The 17,301-nt window shown below is 45.9% G+C and overlaps 1 protein-coding gene across 33 annotated transcripts in view; it reads left to right on the forward strand.

The window, feature by feature from the left end:
• The first annotated feature begins 15,720 nt into the window (after positions 1-15,720).
• The window catches only part of EPS15L1 (epidermal growth factor receptor pathway substrate 15 like 1), a 110,989-nt gene continuing 109,408 nt past the window's right edge, over positions 15,721-17,301 (forward strand). For 32 of the 33 annotated variants that reach the window (XR_011256929.1, XR_011256931.1, XR_011256930.1 and 29 more), the window contains exon 1: positions 15,723-15,806. Coding sequence is in view for 28 of the 33 variants with exons in the window: in XM_069589151.1 (XP_069445252.1) it covers positions 15,774-15,806 (33 nt within the window). In the remaining 5 variants the exon portion in view is untranslated. Of the gene's footprint in view, positions 15,807-17,301 lie in introns of all 33 variants that reach the window. The other variant, XM_069589180.1, reaches the window with a different exon arrangement.

Consider the following 17,301-nt stretch of genomic DNA (forward strand, 5'->3'; position numbering starts at 1 on the left):
TTCCAGAGAACCCAGGCCTTGCGCATAGACATTTAACATTCCACAAAGAAGGTGACGCCTTCCCCCGACTCTGCGGCCCACTTGTATGGCCGTTGGTTCTCTGTAAACCAGAGCAATGAAATCCATTCTCTGAAGTGAAAATAGTGATTACTTTGCAGTTTAATTTTTTTTCCCTTAAATCAAATGACTTGCTTTGAAAAAGTCACACATAGAGGCTTCTGTTTTGAAGAGCTCTGTTCTCACACAGAAATTTGTGTTGGGAATAATCAAATTTAGGACACCAATTTTGGAATTTGGAATTTAGTCATGTTATAAGGAAGCCAAATAAAATCGGACATGATACAGAGCATGTGGATAAATGACTGGTGTGAAAAGTCTGACCAGGAAGTGGAGGTTGGGCAAGTTTTGTTCTGGCTTTGGCTGAAGTTGGCAGACTTGCGACCTTGAAGTTTTTCGGCTGCCAGATCATCTTGGTCTTCCCAGGTAATCAGGGGTTATCAGTCTCAGAGGTCGTCTTTGGTGCCTCAGTGGTAAAGAATCTAATCTCCTGCTAATGCAGGAGTCCCAGGTTCAATCTGTGGGTTGTGAGGTTCTCTTGAAGGAGGAAATGGCAACCCACTCCAGTATTCTTGCCTGGGAAATCGCATGGACAGAGGAGTCTGGCGGGCTATAATCCATGGGGTCACAAAGAGCTGGGCACTTAATAGCAACTGAACAACAACAAACCAGTCTCAGAAGCTAAAGACTCACTCCCTGGAAGCGCAGGGGTGGGACTCAAACACTGCCCACCTTTTAAATCTCTAAACAAGGGAAAAGTTAATGAGGAAAGAAGCAGTGCTAGAACTCGAGGGAAAATGCCAGAAACAGCTGAACAAAGATGGGTCAGACCAGCTCAGACCTGGCAGGACTCATCTTCTGCAGCAGCACAATCCTGGAGAACTTTCTTCATCTTTGTGGCCACATGTGAGCCCTTAAAATGTGCCTGGTGGGACTGAGAAATGAATTTTTTTTTTTAATTAATAAACTTCATTGGTTCTTCACTGGTGGTTCAGTGGTTTAAGAAAACATGCTTCCACTGCAGGCGGCATGAGTTCAATCCCTGTTCAGGGAACTAAGATCCCACCTCGAGGTTGGATGCCTCAAGGTGCAACCAAAACAATAAAAATAAAACAATTTTTTAAATTAACAAACTTCATTTTCTAGAGAAGTTTTAAATCCACAGCAAAACTGAGCAGAACTGAGAGAGTTTCCATATACCGTCTGTCCCCACACTTGTATACCCTGCCCTACCAGTGACATCCCACACCACCGTGGTTCGTTTCTGACAATTGATGAACCTACATGGATACATCATTATCACCCAGAGTCCGTGCTGTGCATTAGGTTTGCACTTGGTTTTGTACCTTCTTAGGAGGAGTGAATTTTTAATCCCAGTTAATTGTAATTAATTAATTTTTTTCCAGTTTTACTGATATAGAATTGACATACAGCACTTCATTGGAAATAGATGGGGAAACAGCAAAAACAGTGTCAGACTTTATTTTGAGGGGCTCCAAAATCACTACAGATGGTGACTGCAGCCATGAAATTAAAAGACGCTTACTCCTTGGAAGGAAAGTTATGACCAACCTAGACAGCATATTCAAAAGCAGAGACATTACTTTGCCAACAAAAGTCTGTCTAGTCAAGGCTATAGTTTTTCCAGTGGTCATGTACGGATGTGAGAGTTGGACTGTGAAGAAGGCTAAGCGCCGAAGAATTTATGCTTTTGAACTGTGGTGTTGGAGAAGACTCTTGCAAGTCCCTTGGACTGCAAGGAGATCCAACCAGTCCATCCTAAAGGAAATCAGTCCTGGGTATTCTTTGGAAGGACTGATGCTGAAGCTGAAACTCTAATACTTTGGCCACCTCATGCGAAGAGTTGACTCATTGGAAAAGACTCTGATGCTGAGGGATTGGGGGCAGGAAGAGAAGGGGATGACAGAGGATGAGATGGCTGGATGGCACCACCGACTCGATGGACATGAGTTTGGGTAGACTCCTGGAGTTGGTGATGGGCAGGGAGGCCTGGCGTGCTGCGATTCATGGGTCGCAAAGAGTCGGACACGACTGAGCAACTGAACTGAACTGAACTGTGTAAATTTAAGGTGTATAGCATAGTGATTTGATTTACAGACATCATGAAAGGATGACCACAATAAACTCACTGAATGTCTGTCATCTCATATAGATATAAAATTAAAGAAATAGGAAAGAATATATGTTTTCTTTGTGCTGAGAACACAAGATTTACTCCCAACACCTTTTATATACAACATACAGCAGTGTTAACTATATTTATCCTGTGGTACATTATATTCCTAGTACTTATTTTTCTTATAACTGGAAGTTTGTACCTTTTGACTGCCTTCATCCAGTTCCTTCCCCCAGCCCCCTGCCTCTGGTAACCACAAATGTGATCTCTTTTTCTCTGAGCTTATTTTTGAAGAATAATTGTCCTACAACACTATGTTAATTCCTATTCCATTGCCGCGGCCAGCACAAGCAAGAGTCGCACCTGCACAGGGAGAGAACGGAGCGTCCCTGCTAAGAAAATAAGAGATAGACAAAAGATGGGGTTGAGAGGATCAGACCAAAATGGCTGATACCTTGCTTTATTGTGCTGCGGTATATATAGGGTAAAGTACGTAACTTAAGGCACTCACAAGGTTGTTTTTTAATCTCAGGATACAATCACCAGACCCTTACCATTGTATACAGAACACAATCAGAATATCTATCTTCTATGAAGTATACACAATAAGATAATCTATCTTCTATGAAATGTTGCCGAAACCAAACATCTTGGAGCCTTAAGGGTTACAAAAATTCTTGAGGGTGGCGGGACAGGGAGCTTAGGCACATGTCCTAGGGCCCGACATACCTGCCAGGGAGCTCCCAAGACTTAACCCTTCACGGGTCGTCCCCCGCAGCTCCCCTCTCTTTATTTTTTAAAAGCTCCATAAGATGTTGGTGTTGCAACATGTTTTTATGTATTAAAACTCTCATATGTAAAAATTCTTTAACAATGCTACGAATAAGGCAAGGAGCTAAACAAATTATGATAAGCACAACAGTCAGAACCGCGCCCATAGCAATTATACTTTGCCACAGTGAATGAAGGCTAGGAAAGTTAGAAAATAAATTTTGTAAAAAATTATCGACGGTATCAGCTATATTCAAAGTAGCTTTTGGAGAATTTTCGATGTCAAGAATTTCATTATGCAATTGTAAAAGATCTAAAGAAACATTAGTATTAAACCAAATTCCTTGTAGATGTTTTTTCACCTTATCCCACGGAAAGTCAGAAGTATTGTAAGGCTTTTTTGTAACACAAATCCATTTATAATTAGCATGGCACTGAATTTTCACGCGAAAATTAATGCTCTGAACTTGTTCTCCTAGAACTCTAACTACATCATATAAAGCTGATAATCTATCTTTTATTTTTTTATCTATATCTTCTTGAGTTCCCATTACTTTAGTAACATTATATGACAAGGAATCTACAGTATGAGCAGCTTGAATGGATTGTGCTAAAGATACAGAAGCGGTAACAGCAGTTGCTATAAGGGTGATTAAAGACACTATACCCAGAATAATCAGGCTCAGACCTCTTTTAGGACGGCTAAGAGCCGTATTAATGCGTTGTAACAATTCTAAAGCAGTTTCATCATACCATTCTTCAGTTATTTCAACAGGTAACATTACAAAAGCAGGTTGTTTTACTATTATAACTTGTTCTCCTTTGGCTACACCTCTAATGTAATTAGTAAGTATGCAATTAGAACAATTTAAATGATAAATATTCAATGACAGTGTTATTTCCATATGGCCTTGTATCAACATGAATGGATAAGGAACACAAGCTCGGGGATATAAAAATCCTGTAACTCCCACATCACCATATTTGCTCCCACTAATATTGGGCTGTAAATATAGACTATTGCCATGACCAAAAGCAGCCAAAAGTTTCCATAGTTCTGTCTGATATATAGGAGCAGTGTTTACAGAGAGAATGGGTGGATGCTGTCCTCGATATTCGGGGAAATCAGGTGTTCCTCCAGGTGCCCAGTCCCATAAAAGGGTGGTATTGGCATTGTTGATGTTATACACCGATGCAATTCGTGCTCGACATAAAGTCCAAGGAGTGTCTATTCCTATGCCGATGCTTAAATGTTTGTCACAAAACGGAATGTCGAGGGGTCCGGTTCCGTCACTGTACGATCTCTTTCCGGTTTTTTCATCAATGCCTGAAATAGTCACTCGAGGATAGGATATATCAGCTGACACCTGTATACAATGAGGATGCTGTGATTGATAAGAAAAGCACATAGGGTATTGAGTAGTAAGACCATAAAAGGAGATATTGGCTTGCTGAGGAGAAATGTGAATATCTGATTTTCCTCCTAAAAGACTTGTATCATTAACATATACAGGTACTGTTTCTTTATCCCATCCTAAGGATTGAATCATAGGCGGATCAGGAATGTATGCCCAAAAAGCCGCAGCCGCCCCGTTTTGTATCCGCTGTAACAATAATAATAACATGATCAGTATATTAGTAGGTGTCACTGGAGGTTGTACATGAGCCTCATTTCAAGCATATCGCATCAGCGCCTCAATTTGCCTCTGAGTAGGCAGCTCACTCGTGGGCTCGCTCAGTGTCATGCGTTGCATTTGATGTGTCAGGGAGTTCCTCTGCCGCGCGTACCAGCCTTTCCGGAATCCAGCGCGGCGCTTCGGCATCCTGTGGAAAAACACAAACATGCCCTCGTCCCCATATTAGTACAGGGTCTGGCCCATACCACAGATTGGTAAGTGGATCCTTCCATCGTACAAGTGGTTTTTTGCATGAGGATCGTTCTCCCCAAAAACGCTGGGCTGCTGAATTGCCTTCTGCGTCTAAAGTTAAAAAATTTAAAACATAAAGAGCATGGTTTAAGGCGTTATGCGGTGAGGGGCTATACAGTTCATTCCCCTTTTTTTGTTTTAATAATTGATGTTTAAGGCGTTGATGGGCTCGTTCCACAATACCTTGTCCCTGTGGATTATAAGGAATTCCTGTTTTATGATGAATTTGGAAAGAAAGACAAAAACGTGGAAAAGAACGGCTAGTATAACCAGGTCCATTATCTGTTTTAAGGGTTTGTGGGATTCCTGAAGTAGAAAAGCAAAACAGCAAATGTTGAATACAGTGACGTGTTGATTCTCCAGTGTGAAGGGAAGCCATGAGAAAACTGGAAAAAGTGTCAATAGAGACATGAACATATTTAAGACGCCCAAATTGAGGAATGTGAGTAACATCTGTTTGCCAGAGGTGATTAGGGCGTAAACCTCGAGGGTTGACACCATATTGAGGGAGAACAAAGAATTGAGGACAAGTAGAGCAAGATTTAACAGTTTGCCGTGCAGCTTCACTGGAAATTTTAAATTGCAACCGTAAAGAATGACTATTTTGGTGATGTAAATCATGGGATTTTCGGGCTGCATCAATAGCTGATTGAAAAAACACTTGTTTAGTAAGAACGTCCGCAGTGTGATTGCCTTGTACCAGGGCACCAGGAAGGGTGGAATGTGCACGAATATGTCTAAAGAAACAGGGGTGTTGGCGGCAATGGAGAACCTGTTGAATCAATGTAAATAAGTTAAGAACTTCAGGAGAGGTGGTGCCGATAATTGGAACAGTTTTAATCATCTGTAAGGCACCGACCACATAGGAGCTGTCTGTAAATAAATTGAAGGAAGTAGGTACAGTTAGCAACGCTTGGTGGACTGCAAATAATTCCACAACTTGAGCAGAAGAAAAACTGGTTTGTGCGTAATAGGTTTGATGGTTAATGATTAAAGCTGCAGTTCCATTAGAAGATCCATCTGTAAATATAAGTGTCGCTTCGGGAATAGGTTGTCGGCGAACTATTTTTGGAAAAATAAAGGCATGAGAGCTAGCAAATTGTAACAATTTATCAGAAGGGTAATGATGAGTAATCCGTCCCGGGTAATTTGCAAAAGCTATAGACCAATTATCTGAAAATTGAAAAAGCCAATCTTGTTGTTCTAAAGCATAAGGAACACAAATGAAGGGGGGTTCCATACCAAAATATTGGATGGCCTTGTGATGTCCCTTTGCTACAATTTTTGCAACAAGTTCATAGTAAGGGAGCACATGTTTAGTTGGAGTAGCAGATAGATATATCCATCGCAAAGGTTTATCTTGATAGAGAACCCCTGTGGGTGCTCGGGGGGTAGGAAGTATATACAAACCCCATGATCGTTGGTAATCACAATAAGTAATCTGTTGTTGTCTAATAGCTTTTTCTATTGATTGTAAAGCTGTTCGTCCTTCTAAAGAAAGTGTTTGGGGTGACGCAGGATCAGAGTCACCTTTAAGGATGTCAAATAATGGCTGCAAGGTATAAGTGGGTAATTTTAAATAAGGACGTATTTAATTAATGTCTCCTAAAAGTTTTTGAAAGTCATTTAGAGTTTTCAAATGGTCAGTCTGCAGTTTTACTAATTGGGTATTATAAACGCGAGGGTATAAGGAGAAACCCAAATAATTATAAGGAAAATGAGTTTGAATTTTTTCATCAGCAATAACAAGACCATTAAGGCTTAAATGTTGTTTTAGAATCGAAAAAGCTTGATACAATAGATGTTCGTCAGCATGAGCTAGTAATATATCATCCATATAATGAACCAAATATAGCTGAGGAAAACGTTGACGAACCGGAGCTATTGCTGTAGCAACAAATTTTTGGCACAGCGTAGGGCTATTAGTCATTCCTTGCGGGAGAACTCTCCATTGATAGCGTTGCATAGGCTCTTTAAAATTAACAGAGGGTAAACTGAAAGCAAATCTTTTGCAATCTTGAGGTGCAAGAGGAATAGTGTAAAAACAATCTTTTAAATCTATAACAATGATATAGGATTTATCAGGTATAGCAGAAGGAGTGGGCAACCCAGGTTGTAGGGCTCCCATATGCATCATTGTTTTATTTACCTTACGAAGATCTTGTAGCAATCTCCATTTTTCAGACTTCTTTTTAATAACAAAAATTGGGGAATTCCAAGCAGAGGTAGAGGGTTCAATATGCCCATGTCTCAGCTGTTCCTGCACCAGCTGTTGTGCGGCAGAAAGTTTTTCCTGTGTTAGGGGCCACTGATCGACCCATACCGGTTCCTCAGATTTTCAATCAATAGGATCGGCATGTGTCACAGGAGAATCAGAGGTCCCTAGGGAAAACACCCCAAGCCTTTTCGGTTTTGATTAGATTTTAAATCAAGGGGCAAAATGATGCCTTGATGTTGTTTACCTAAACCTTGATTTGGAAGTAAGCCCTGATCTAACATCAAATCTGTCACAGTGGGTGAAGGACTATATAAATAAACACCCATTTTGCTCAATATATCACGCCCCCATAGATTAACTAGAAGATAGGGCAGAATATAAGGTTTAAATTGGCCTGTATGTCCATCTTTATCTTTTTAAATAAGAAGGGATGAACTCTGTTCTGGATTGGTAGTTTGGCCAATACCCTGGAGAGTGGAAATAGCCATCTGTTTAGGCCATGTAGTAGGCCAGTATTTATCAGAAATAACGCTAATATCGGCCCCTGTATCAAGCACTCCGCGGAAAAGCTTACCATTAATGCGTAGCTCAAGTTCTGGTCGTGCCTCGGTAACATTTTGCACCTAAAAGGCGTCAGAGGACCCGAAACCTTTATCTTGACGGTCTCGGTTAATTGTTTTTCCTTGTATGACTAATGGAACTAAAAGAAGTTGAGCTATACGCTGTCCTGCATTGATTACAATAATTTTGTTAGGAGAGGAGGCTAATATTTTTATCTCTCCTGTATAATCAGAGTCAATCACACCAGGATGAATAAGTATTCCTTTTAAAGATGCACTGCTGCGCCCTAAAAGCAGTCCAGCTGTCCCTGGAGGTAAAGGCCCAAACACTCCTGTGGCAAGGGTTTGGACCCCCATCTCGGGAGTTAATACTGTGTAGGAGGTGGCACAGAGGTCCAATCCCGCGCTGCCTCTTGTGGCTCGACAGAGGTCTGCAATGGTCCTTTTGGAACCTGCAGGGTTGCCCCATAACATTGTTTCGGGGCCAGGGGCTGGCCCCTCACCCAGTTTCCCGAAACCGGGGGCAAAGGATTACCTTGAACATCCGTTTTGGAATGGCAATCCCGCGCCCAATGCTTTTCTTTTTTACAGCGTGGGCACAAATTAGGAGTGTTAACAGGGCTTTGTTGTTTTTGAGGGCACACTGCAGCCCGATGGCCAGGCTGACCACAAACAAAGCAACCCGAATTACCTGACTTTTGAAGTCCTTTTTTGTTCCGGGCTTGCTGCTGGAAAAGTACCTCTTTTATGCTTTTTCCTTGTAATGCTGCTGCCATAGCAATGCCTTGCATGTAGGAGGGTCCAATGTCAGCACAAATGCGAATAAAATCAGACAGATCTCCTTTTTTCGATAAGGTCTTAAAGCAGCTTGACAAGCAGAGTTAGCGTTTTCAAAAGCCAATTGTTTTGCCAATACCATCCCAGCCTTTTTATCTGACATTATCTTACCTATAGTATCTAAAAGTCGTGCCACGAAGTCCTGGTAAGGCTCATCAGGTCCCTGCCGGACTTTTGAAAGATCCTCTGTCTTAGTACTGGAGCTAGGAAGTTTTTTCCATGCCTGCCGAGCCGCATTTGATATTTGTGCATATGCACCAGGTAAGAAATTAAGTTGAGTATCAGTAGCCTGGTAAGGGCCTTCACCAATCAACATTTCATAGGAGGTCTGTATACCTTGCTGTCGGTTAACATCAGCTATACGAGCACATTGTTCAAAAAATTCAGATTTCCATAATAAATAATCTCCCCCTGAGAGACATGCCCTAGCTGTCTGCTTCCAATCATTTGGAGGTAAAGCTTGAGTACCCAAATTTTCTATCATAGCAATGGTGAATGGAGCGGTAGGACCGTATTGTGAGCAAGCAATCTTTAACTCTTTCAGTTGTTTAAAAGGCAGTGATTTATAATAACGCTGGTTGTTATTTTCAAAGACAGGAAAAGCAAGAGAAAAATCAGAGACAACCTCACCAAGTCGCTGTGCCTGTCTCAATGCCTTTTGCAGCGGAGACATGTTCTCAGACGGTGGAGGGGGCCCTGGAGGGGGATCGAGACCAGCCACAACAGAAGGAGCATAAGCAGGGGGAAGAGGCGGAGCAGAAGGAGATTTGGCATTGTTACTAGGAAGCTTGATTCCTGCGTTTTGTAAAGCAATAGTGAGGTTTTTAAAACATTTAACCAATTCATCTCTAGATGTTAACGCCCCTTTTTCTTGTGCTAAAAAACCCCAATCTTCTTGATGGTATTTAGCAGCTTCTTTGTCTAATTCTGCCTCATCTGTGGATGAAAGTAAATCATCATTATCCGAAGGACGCAATAAGTTAGAAAACGGAGGGTCGCTTTCAACCCCCTCGGGAACAGCATACCTGGGTTCCGAATCAGGAACATGGAGAGGATCTTTTTCCTGTTTTAATAAATTTCCTAAACGTTTTAATTCATCATTATCAAAGTCCAGGCAGTCACGGATTAGTGTCCAAAAGGATAAAGTTTCGACAGGGATTTTTTCAGGGCCATGTAACGTATAATGAGTCCGAATTTGTTCCCCTACCTTCTTCCATGTCTCTAAATTTACTGTACCTTCTCTGGGGAACCAAGGGCAAACTTCCTCGATGAATGAAAGAAAATTGATTAATTTAGGTTTAGAAACAGTAATTCCCCTATGTTTTAACATTACAGATAACATATGCACAAACAACTGGCGACTATGCGTCTGTCCCATATTTATACTCTCAACTATATACCTTACTACTCCTCCTCAATTTAATTCACTAGTATACTCATATACTCACTCTTTTCAATTAATAAGAGTAGTGGCGAGGAGAACTGTCGAGCTCGAGCCCCACGGTGGGCGCCACCTGCCGCGGCCAGCACAAGCAAGAGTCGCACCTGCACAGGGAGAGAACGGAGCGTCCCCGCTAAGAAAATCAGAGAGACAAAAGATGGGGTTGAGAGGATCAGCCCCAAATGGCTGATACCTTGCTTTATTGTGCTGCGGTATATATAGGGTAAAGTACGTAACTTAAGGCACTCACAAGGTTGTTTTTTAATCTCAGGATACAATCACCAGACCCTTACCATTGTATACAGAACACAATCAGAATATCTATCTTCTATGAAGTATACACAATAAGATAATCTATCTTCTATGAAATGTTGCCGAAACCAAACATCTTGGAGCCTTAAGGGTTACAAAAATTCTTGAGGGTGGCGGGACAGGGAGCTTAGGCACATGTCCTAGGGCCCGACATACCTGCCAGGGAGCTCCCAAGACTTAACCCTTCACGGGTCGTCCCCCGCATTCCATAACATATTGATTCAGTATTTCTATACATTTTAAAATGAGAAATAACGTCTTGGGACTTCCCTGGTGGTCCAGTGGTTAAGACTCTGAGCTTCCAATGCAGGGGGCATGGTTCAATCCCTGGTTGGGGAATCAAGGTCCCATATACTTTGTGGCCAAAAATACATAAATAAAAATTAAAAAAAATTATAAAGTCTTTGTAGAGGTTATCAAGTTAAAATGACATCATTATGGTTAACAAACGCTATGACAAACCTAGTGAAGTGAAATTGAAAGTGTTAGTCACTGAGTCATGTCCGACTCTTGTGACCCCGTGGATTAGCCTGCCAGGCTCCTCACTCCATGGAATTCTCCCAGCAAGAATATTGCAGTGAGTAGCCATTCCCTTCTCCAGGGCATCTTCCTGACTCAGGGATCAAACCTGGGTCTCCTGCATTGCAGGCAGATTCCTTACTGTCTGAGCCAGCAGAGAAGCCACAAGACAAACCTCAACAGCACATTAGAAAGCAGAAATATCACTTTGCCGACAAAGGTCTGTATAATCAGAACTGTGGTTTTTCCAGGAGTCATGTACGGATGTGAGATTTGGACCATAAGGAAGGCTGAGCACCAAAGAACTGATGCTTTTGAACTGTAGTGCTGGAGAAGACTCTTGAGAGTCTCTTGGACTGCAAAGAGATCAAACCAGTCAATCTTAAAAGAAATCAACCCTGAACAATCATTGGAAGGACTGACGCTGAAGCTCCAATACTTGGGCTATCTGATGCAAAGAGCCTACTTATTGGAAAAGACCCTGATAAGATTAAAGGCAAAAGGAGAAGGGGGAGGCAGAGGACGGGATGGTTAGAGAGCATCACTAACTCACTGGACGTGAATTTGAGCAAACTCCGGGAGATAGTGGAGGACAGAGGAGCCTGGACTGCTATAGCCCATCGCGATGAGCACGCACGCACATCGCCATATGTGGAGAGGCCACTGTGTTGGATGGTGCAGCTCTAGACTCTAGTGAGAAAGACCCCAGGTTGGTTGATCACTGCCCAGGATGGCTGCAGTAGAGGGAGTGACTTGGTGGGACTCTTATCATGGAGCCTCTGATTCCAGTCAAGACCAGGCCAGAGAGTCTCTGTGAGGTTGTTGCCCCTGTAGACGCTAGACGGTGAGGCTGGAAGCCTGCACTCGTTTCCCAGACACCCTTGCCCACTAGTGTCCCGTCATGTTCTGTGAGAAGGATGTCAGAAGACAGGCAGAGAGGAGAAGCCATTTTTTTCCCAGGCTCCTGCCCGCCCCTTACTCAGTGGAGACAATAACTAGGACTTTAGCAACAACAGCAGAGGGGCTTCCCTGGTGGTCCCATGGTTAAGATTCTGAGCTTCCCTTGCAGGGGGCGTGGGTTTGATCCCTGATGTGGAAACTGATATCCCACAGTGTGGCAGGGCCAAAACAGAAAGCAATAATGGCAGAAACAGCGGCGGCTAGTGAGGACCAGCTTCCTGCTGGGATTCCTGCTCAGCGCCCAGTGGTGGTGGGTTTTGGCATAACACCCTTTCCCTTTTGACTTTTAACCCTAGAGACTAGCAGTTTCCTCCTGTTACTAATCTTCAGTAACCTTGCCTTCCCCTCTGCTTTTCCAACAATTTTGTACTCAATCTCCTGTATCAAATTGCCTTCTGTTTGAAATACAGATATTGCCGGCTTCTCTTTTCCTTATGGAACATGGACTGATTAAGGATCCAAGGCAGCTAAAAGCCTCTGTCACCCCCGCCTGGACCACTGGGGCATCTTTGCAGCTGTTCCGCTTGCTTCTACCCGTCCCCTCTCCATCCACTTTGCCAGCCTTATCCAGAGGCACTGTTCTAGAACACAAAGCTGATCATGTGCCGAACTGTCTGGTGGCCTTCCCTTTCTCTGTGCACAGGGAGTGAAGGGGCCTGTGAGACTGAGAACTTGGAGCTCGGAGAGCAAGATGGTCTCACAACGAGGCTGAATCACATATGGTCCTGTTTCACTGCTCTGCGCACAGTGTTGTCCGATCAGACTATACATGATCTGGCCTTGTCTCAAGACCCTCGTGGGCTCAGCTGATAAAGAATCTGCCTGCGATGCAGGAGACCTGGGTTTGATCCCTGGGTTGGGAAGATCCCCTGGAGAAGGGAAAGGCTACCCACTCCAGTATTTTGGCCTGGGTTGCAAGGAGTCGGACACAACTAAGTGACTTTCACTCTCACTCTCAAGGCCCTCTGTCTTGTCCTCTGAGCTCCAGTGTCTCGGTCTCAATATGCTTCTTTGCTGTTCAGCTCCTTTTTGCTTGTGGTGGCTCCCAGCCCCCACCATCACTGAGTGCACCCACCCTTGGACTACGAGGTAGCACTTCTCACTGTGTATAGTTATCTATTTCCTCACGTGATTTTTTTTTCTTTTTGGATTTTTTTTCCCCTCTAGACTTGTGGTTCTCACAATGGCGGGGGCAGGGGAGTGGCCTGAGACCAGCAACTTCAGCACCTCCTGGGGATTTGTTTGTCGTTGTTCAGTTGCTAAGTCGTGTCCAGTTCTTTTTGACCCCATGGACTGCAGCACCCCAGGCTTTCCTGTCCTTTACTGTCTCCTGGAATTTGCTCAAATTCATGTCCACTGAGTCAGTGATGCCATCCTCTGCCACCCCCTTCTCCTTTTTTGCCTTCAGTCTTTCCTAGCATCAGGGTCTTTTCCAATGAGTCTGCTCTTTGCATCATGTGGCCAAAGTATTGGAGCATCTGCATCAGTCCTTGCAGTGACTAATCAGGGTTGATTTCCTTTAGGATGGACTGGTTTGATCTCCTTGCAGCCCAATGGACTCGGGTCCCATCCAGAGCTATAAATCAGAATCAGAGACCGAGGCTGTTTAGCAGCCCTTCTGGGTAGCTCCAGGGTGAGACCTATTTGTGGAGAGCGTGTGTGTGCCCAGCTCACTAAGGGAGCACCTGTGCTCAGTGAACACTTGACTGTGAATAGTTTGTTGAATGAGTCACAAAGCATGTTGTGCTCATTTGAGTGGCATGAGGTACATCAAGTTGCTGAAGACCTTTAAGCAGGAAGCTTGTGAGACTTCAGAGTGGAGGAGGTGGACCGGAAGCTGTGCCCTCACTACCTCAGGATTGCTCGACCTTCCAGCTCAACTGCTGAGAAGTGCCGCTGTCACAAGAGAGACCACGGAAGGGGAACCTGAGCTGGAGAAGCCTTGTGTCACTGTGGTCAGCTCCTAGGGGAACCTTCCTTCGTCATCATTTTAGTGGAAATCAGCTAATGATGAGTGGAAAGACAGTGTTAGTCGCTCAGCTGTGTTTGATTCTTTGTGACCCCGTGGACTGTAGCCCACCAGGCTCCTCTGTCCACGGGATTCTCCAGGCAAGAATACTGGAGTTGGGTTGCCATACCCTCCTCCAGGGGATCTTCTGGACCCAGGGATCGAACTCTGTTATCCTGTGTTGAAGCAGATTCTTTACCATTTGAGCCACAGATGAGCAGGTGTCCATAGCAAAAAGAAGGCAACACATGTCTAAAGAAATAAATGCCTCTCCAGTAATGGTCCTCCGGCAAACATCAAGCGCCTGCTCTGTGCAGGGTGCAGTGCGGAGGTAGAATGATAGCAAATACATACTACCACTTCCTCCTTTCAGAAGAGGGGATTGGGGGTGCACAGAGGCTACTTGCCAAGGCCACACATCAAGAAGGTGGCAGTTGAGAAATAATCCCAGGCGTTGTGGGTGCTGCTGCGGTGCACAGAGGTGAAAATATTGCAACCCAGTTTAGCTGACACCATATCACACACACACACACACACACACACCACACACACCCCTATCCTGGGACAGGGCGCCTTGTTGGGAAGGGTGGTGTACACACACACATACAGACCCCTATCCTAGGAACAGTTGTTGGGAAGGGTGGTGTGTATACACACACACTGAGACACACACCCTATCCTGGGACAGGGCGCCTTGTTGGGAAGCGTGAGGATCCTTTTTGCCAGGTGCGCGGAATGTCAACGGCATCCCTTGCAGAGGGCCCAGAATCGGCAGGAACCTGGAGGGCTAAGGGATCCTGGCATACTGCTAAGTCACTTCACTTGTGTCCGACTCTGTGAGACCCCATAGATGGCAGCCCACCAGGCTCCCCCGTCCCTGGGATTCTCCAAGGAAGAACACTGGAGTGGGTTGCCATTTCCTTCTCCAATGCATGAAAGTGAAAAGTGAAAGTGAAGTCGCTCAGTCATGTCCGACCCTCAGCGACCCCATGGACTGCAGCCCTCCAGGCTCCTCCGTCCATGGGATTTTCCAGGCAAGAGTACTGGAGTGGGTTGCCATCAACCTTGGCATCAGTTCAGTTCAGTCGCTCAGTCGTGTCCGACTCTTTGCGACCCCATGAATCGCAGCATGCCAGGCCTCCCTGTCCATCACCATCTCCCAGAGTTCACTCAGACTCACGTCCATCGAGTCAGTGATGCCATCCAGCCATCTCATCCTCGGTCGTCCCCTTCTCCTCCTGCCCCTAATCTCTCCCAGCATCAGAGACTTTTCCAATGAGTCAACTCTTCGCATGAGGTGGCCAAAGTACTGGAGCTTCAGCTTTAGCATCATTCCTTCCAAAGAAATCCTAGGGTTGATTTCCTTCAGAATGGACTGGTTGGCTCTCCTTGCAGTCCAAGTGACCCTCAAGAGTCTTCTCCAACACCACAGTTCAAACGCATCAATTCTTTGGCGCTCATCCTTCTTCACAGTCCAACTCTCACATCCATACATGACCACTGGAAAAACCATAGCCTTGACTAGACGGACCTAAGTCGGCAAAGTCATGTCTCTGCTTTTGAATATACTATTTAGGTTGGTCATAACTTTTCTTCTAAGGAGTAAGTGTCTTTTAATTTCATGGCTGCAGTCACCATCTGCAGTGATTTTGGAGCCCCCCAAAATAAAGTCTGACACTGTTTCCACTGTTTCCCCATCTATTTCCCATGAAGTGATGGGACCAGATGCCATGACCTTGGCATAAGAGCAGCGAAATCCTGGAAGAGGTGGTGAAGGAACGTAGGAGGAATTCCTCAAAGGTCCCTGGTCCGCGTACCTTCCAGGCCCCGCCCCTTTCGGCTGGGGCTAGGAGCGCGCGGCCCCGCCCTCGACCCCGCCCCTTCAGCTCCGCGGAACACGCCCCGCCCCGCTTTGGCCCCGCCCTCCCCTGGGCTCGGCTGCGCGCGCACCGCCCCTCGCACCAGTGCGCGCGCGCGGCCCCGCCCCATTCCCCGCCGGCGCTCGGAGCCCGAGTCCGCGGGAAGATGGCGGCCCCGCTCATCCCCCTTTCCCAGCAGGTACGCGCCAGACGGGCGAGGGTGCGGCGTCGCCGTGCGGGGCGCGAGGCGGGCGCTGCGGGGAGGCCTAGGCGTGGGGAGGCTCAGCTGGGTGGCGGCGGCTCGCGCTGAGGGCTCCCGGCGGAGAGCGGGCGAGTGGGCGGGCGGTCCTGAAGGTGACAGGCCGGTCCGGCCCGCGGCCTCCCGCACCGAAGCGACCCTCTGCGGACGGCGACCCCGCAGGCAGGGCCGCATCGCGTGTCCGCTCCGTCCGGCGCCCGGGATTCTCCGCAGATTCCAGGCCGGGTGAGGCATGGCAGCTTTCGGCTGCCTCCCGGGGAGGTGGGCGAGGGGCACCAGCATTTTTGCGGGTGCGGCGGCCCCGCGGGTCTTTGTCTCCTGTCGGGTCCCAGCGCCGCGGCGGCCAGCATCTCCGCCGCCGTGCAGGGCAGAGCCCCGCCGGAGCCGGGACCCCCCGGCATTGCGAGCCCGGACTCGTCTCTTCCCTTGGGAGCCCCTTCCGCCACCCCTGCGCTGTGAAAGGGAGGTGGGGGTCTCAAGTCTCCGGACTCCTTGTTGTGCCTCAGATCAGCCTGATGCTCTTACCGAGGGGCAGTGTCAGTGGCGCGACACAGACCTGAAATAAGAGCCGTGCACAGGCAGCCCTGCCTTCTGGGAGGCACGTTCATTCATTTATCCATCCTTCAAATGTGCATAGGGCCAGGTGCTGGGAGCGCAGCAGTCACCCAGACTAACAAGGTCGCTGCTCTCCTGGAGGTGACACTCTCGTGGGACCTAGAAACTACCCATGTCCTGCTGATAACAGCTGCCCTTATTTGCTGAATTTCTGTGTCGTACCAAGCACCGAATTATGTGCAGTTTGCCAGAATGATCTAGCACAGCGCTGGGATTCAGAGTGAGGATACAGGGTCACATTATCACGTGTTCAGATCTTGGCTCTGGGTCTTACTCCTCTGTGTGTCCTTGGATGACGCCCTTATCTTCTCCATGCCTCAGTAACCTTATTTGGAAAATGGGAATGTTAAAAAATATTGGGATCAGGTGAAAATTAAGCATGTCAAGTGCTTATAGCAATGCTTGTCACATCAGTATCACTCAGTGATCCTGTAATTAGGACCATTATTTACTTCTCTGGCAGATTGGGACATTTGGAAGTAGTGATGACGGCGGTGAGAATGCCCAACCCCGGAAGAGCTCTTAGGCAGATTGTCATGACTGGTCACCTGATCCATGGAGAGAGATGGTGCCTACTTGCTAGATATTGCCAGAACTAGCCAATTTGTAATACTGTCACTAAATTCAAAGCACTGGAGACCCGTGGTTATTAAACAACAGATATAAAAGTGCTCTGTAAGCTATTAAGTGCCCTGCAGATGTTGCATATTATTATTACTAGCCAGTCGCTACATTTTAGGGTATGGGGGGGGGTGAAACACACATAGGCTCATTTAATGATGAAATGCCTCTGGTTTTTAAAGCTTCTGATCCAAATGAC

This window comes from Ovis canadensis, chromosome 5, assembly GCF_042477335.2.
Source record: "Ovis canadensis isolate MfBH-ARS-UI-01 breed Bighorn chromosome 5, ARS-UI_OviCan_v2, whole genome shotgun sequence".
Classification (NCBI taxonomy): domain Eukaryota; kingdom Metazoa; phylum Chordata; class Mammalia; order Artiodactyla; family Bovidae; genus Ovis; species Ovis canadensis.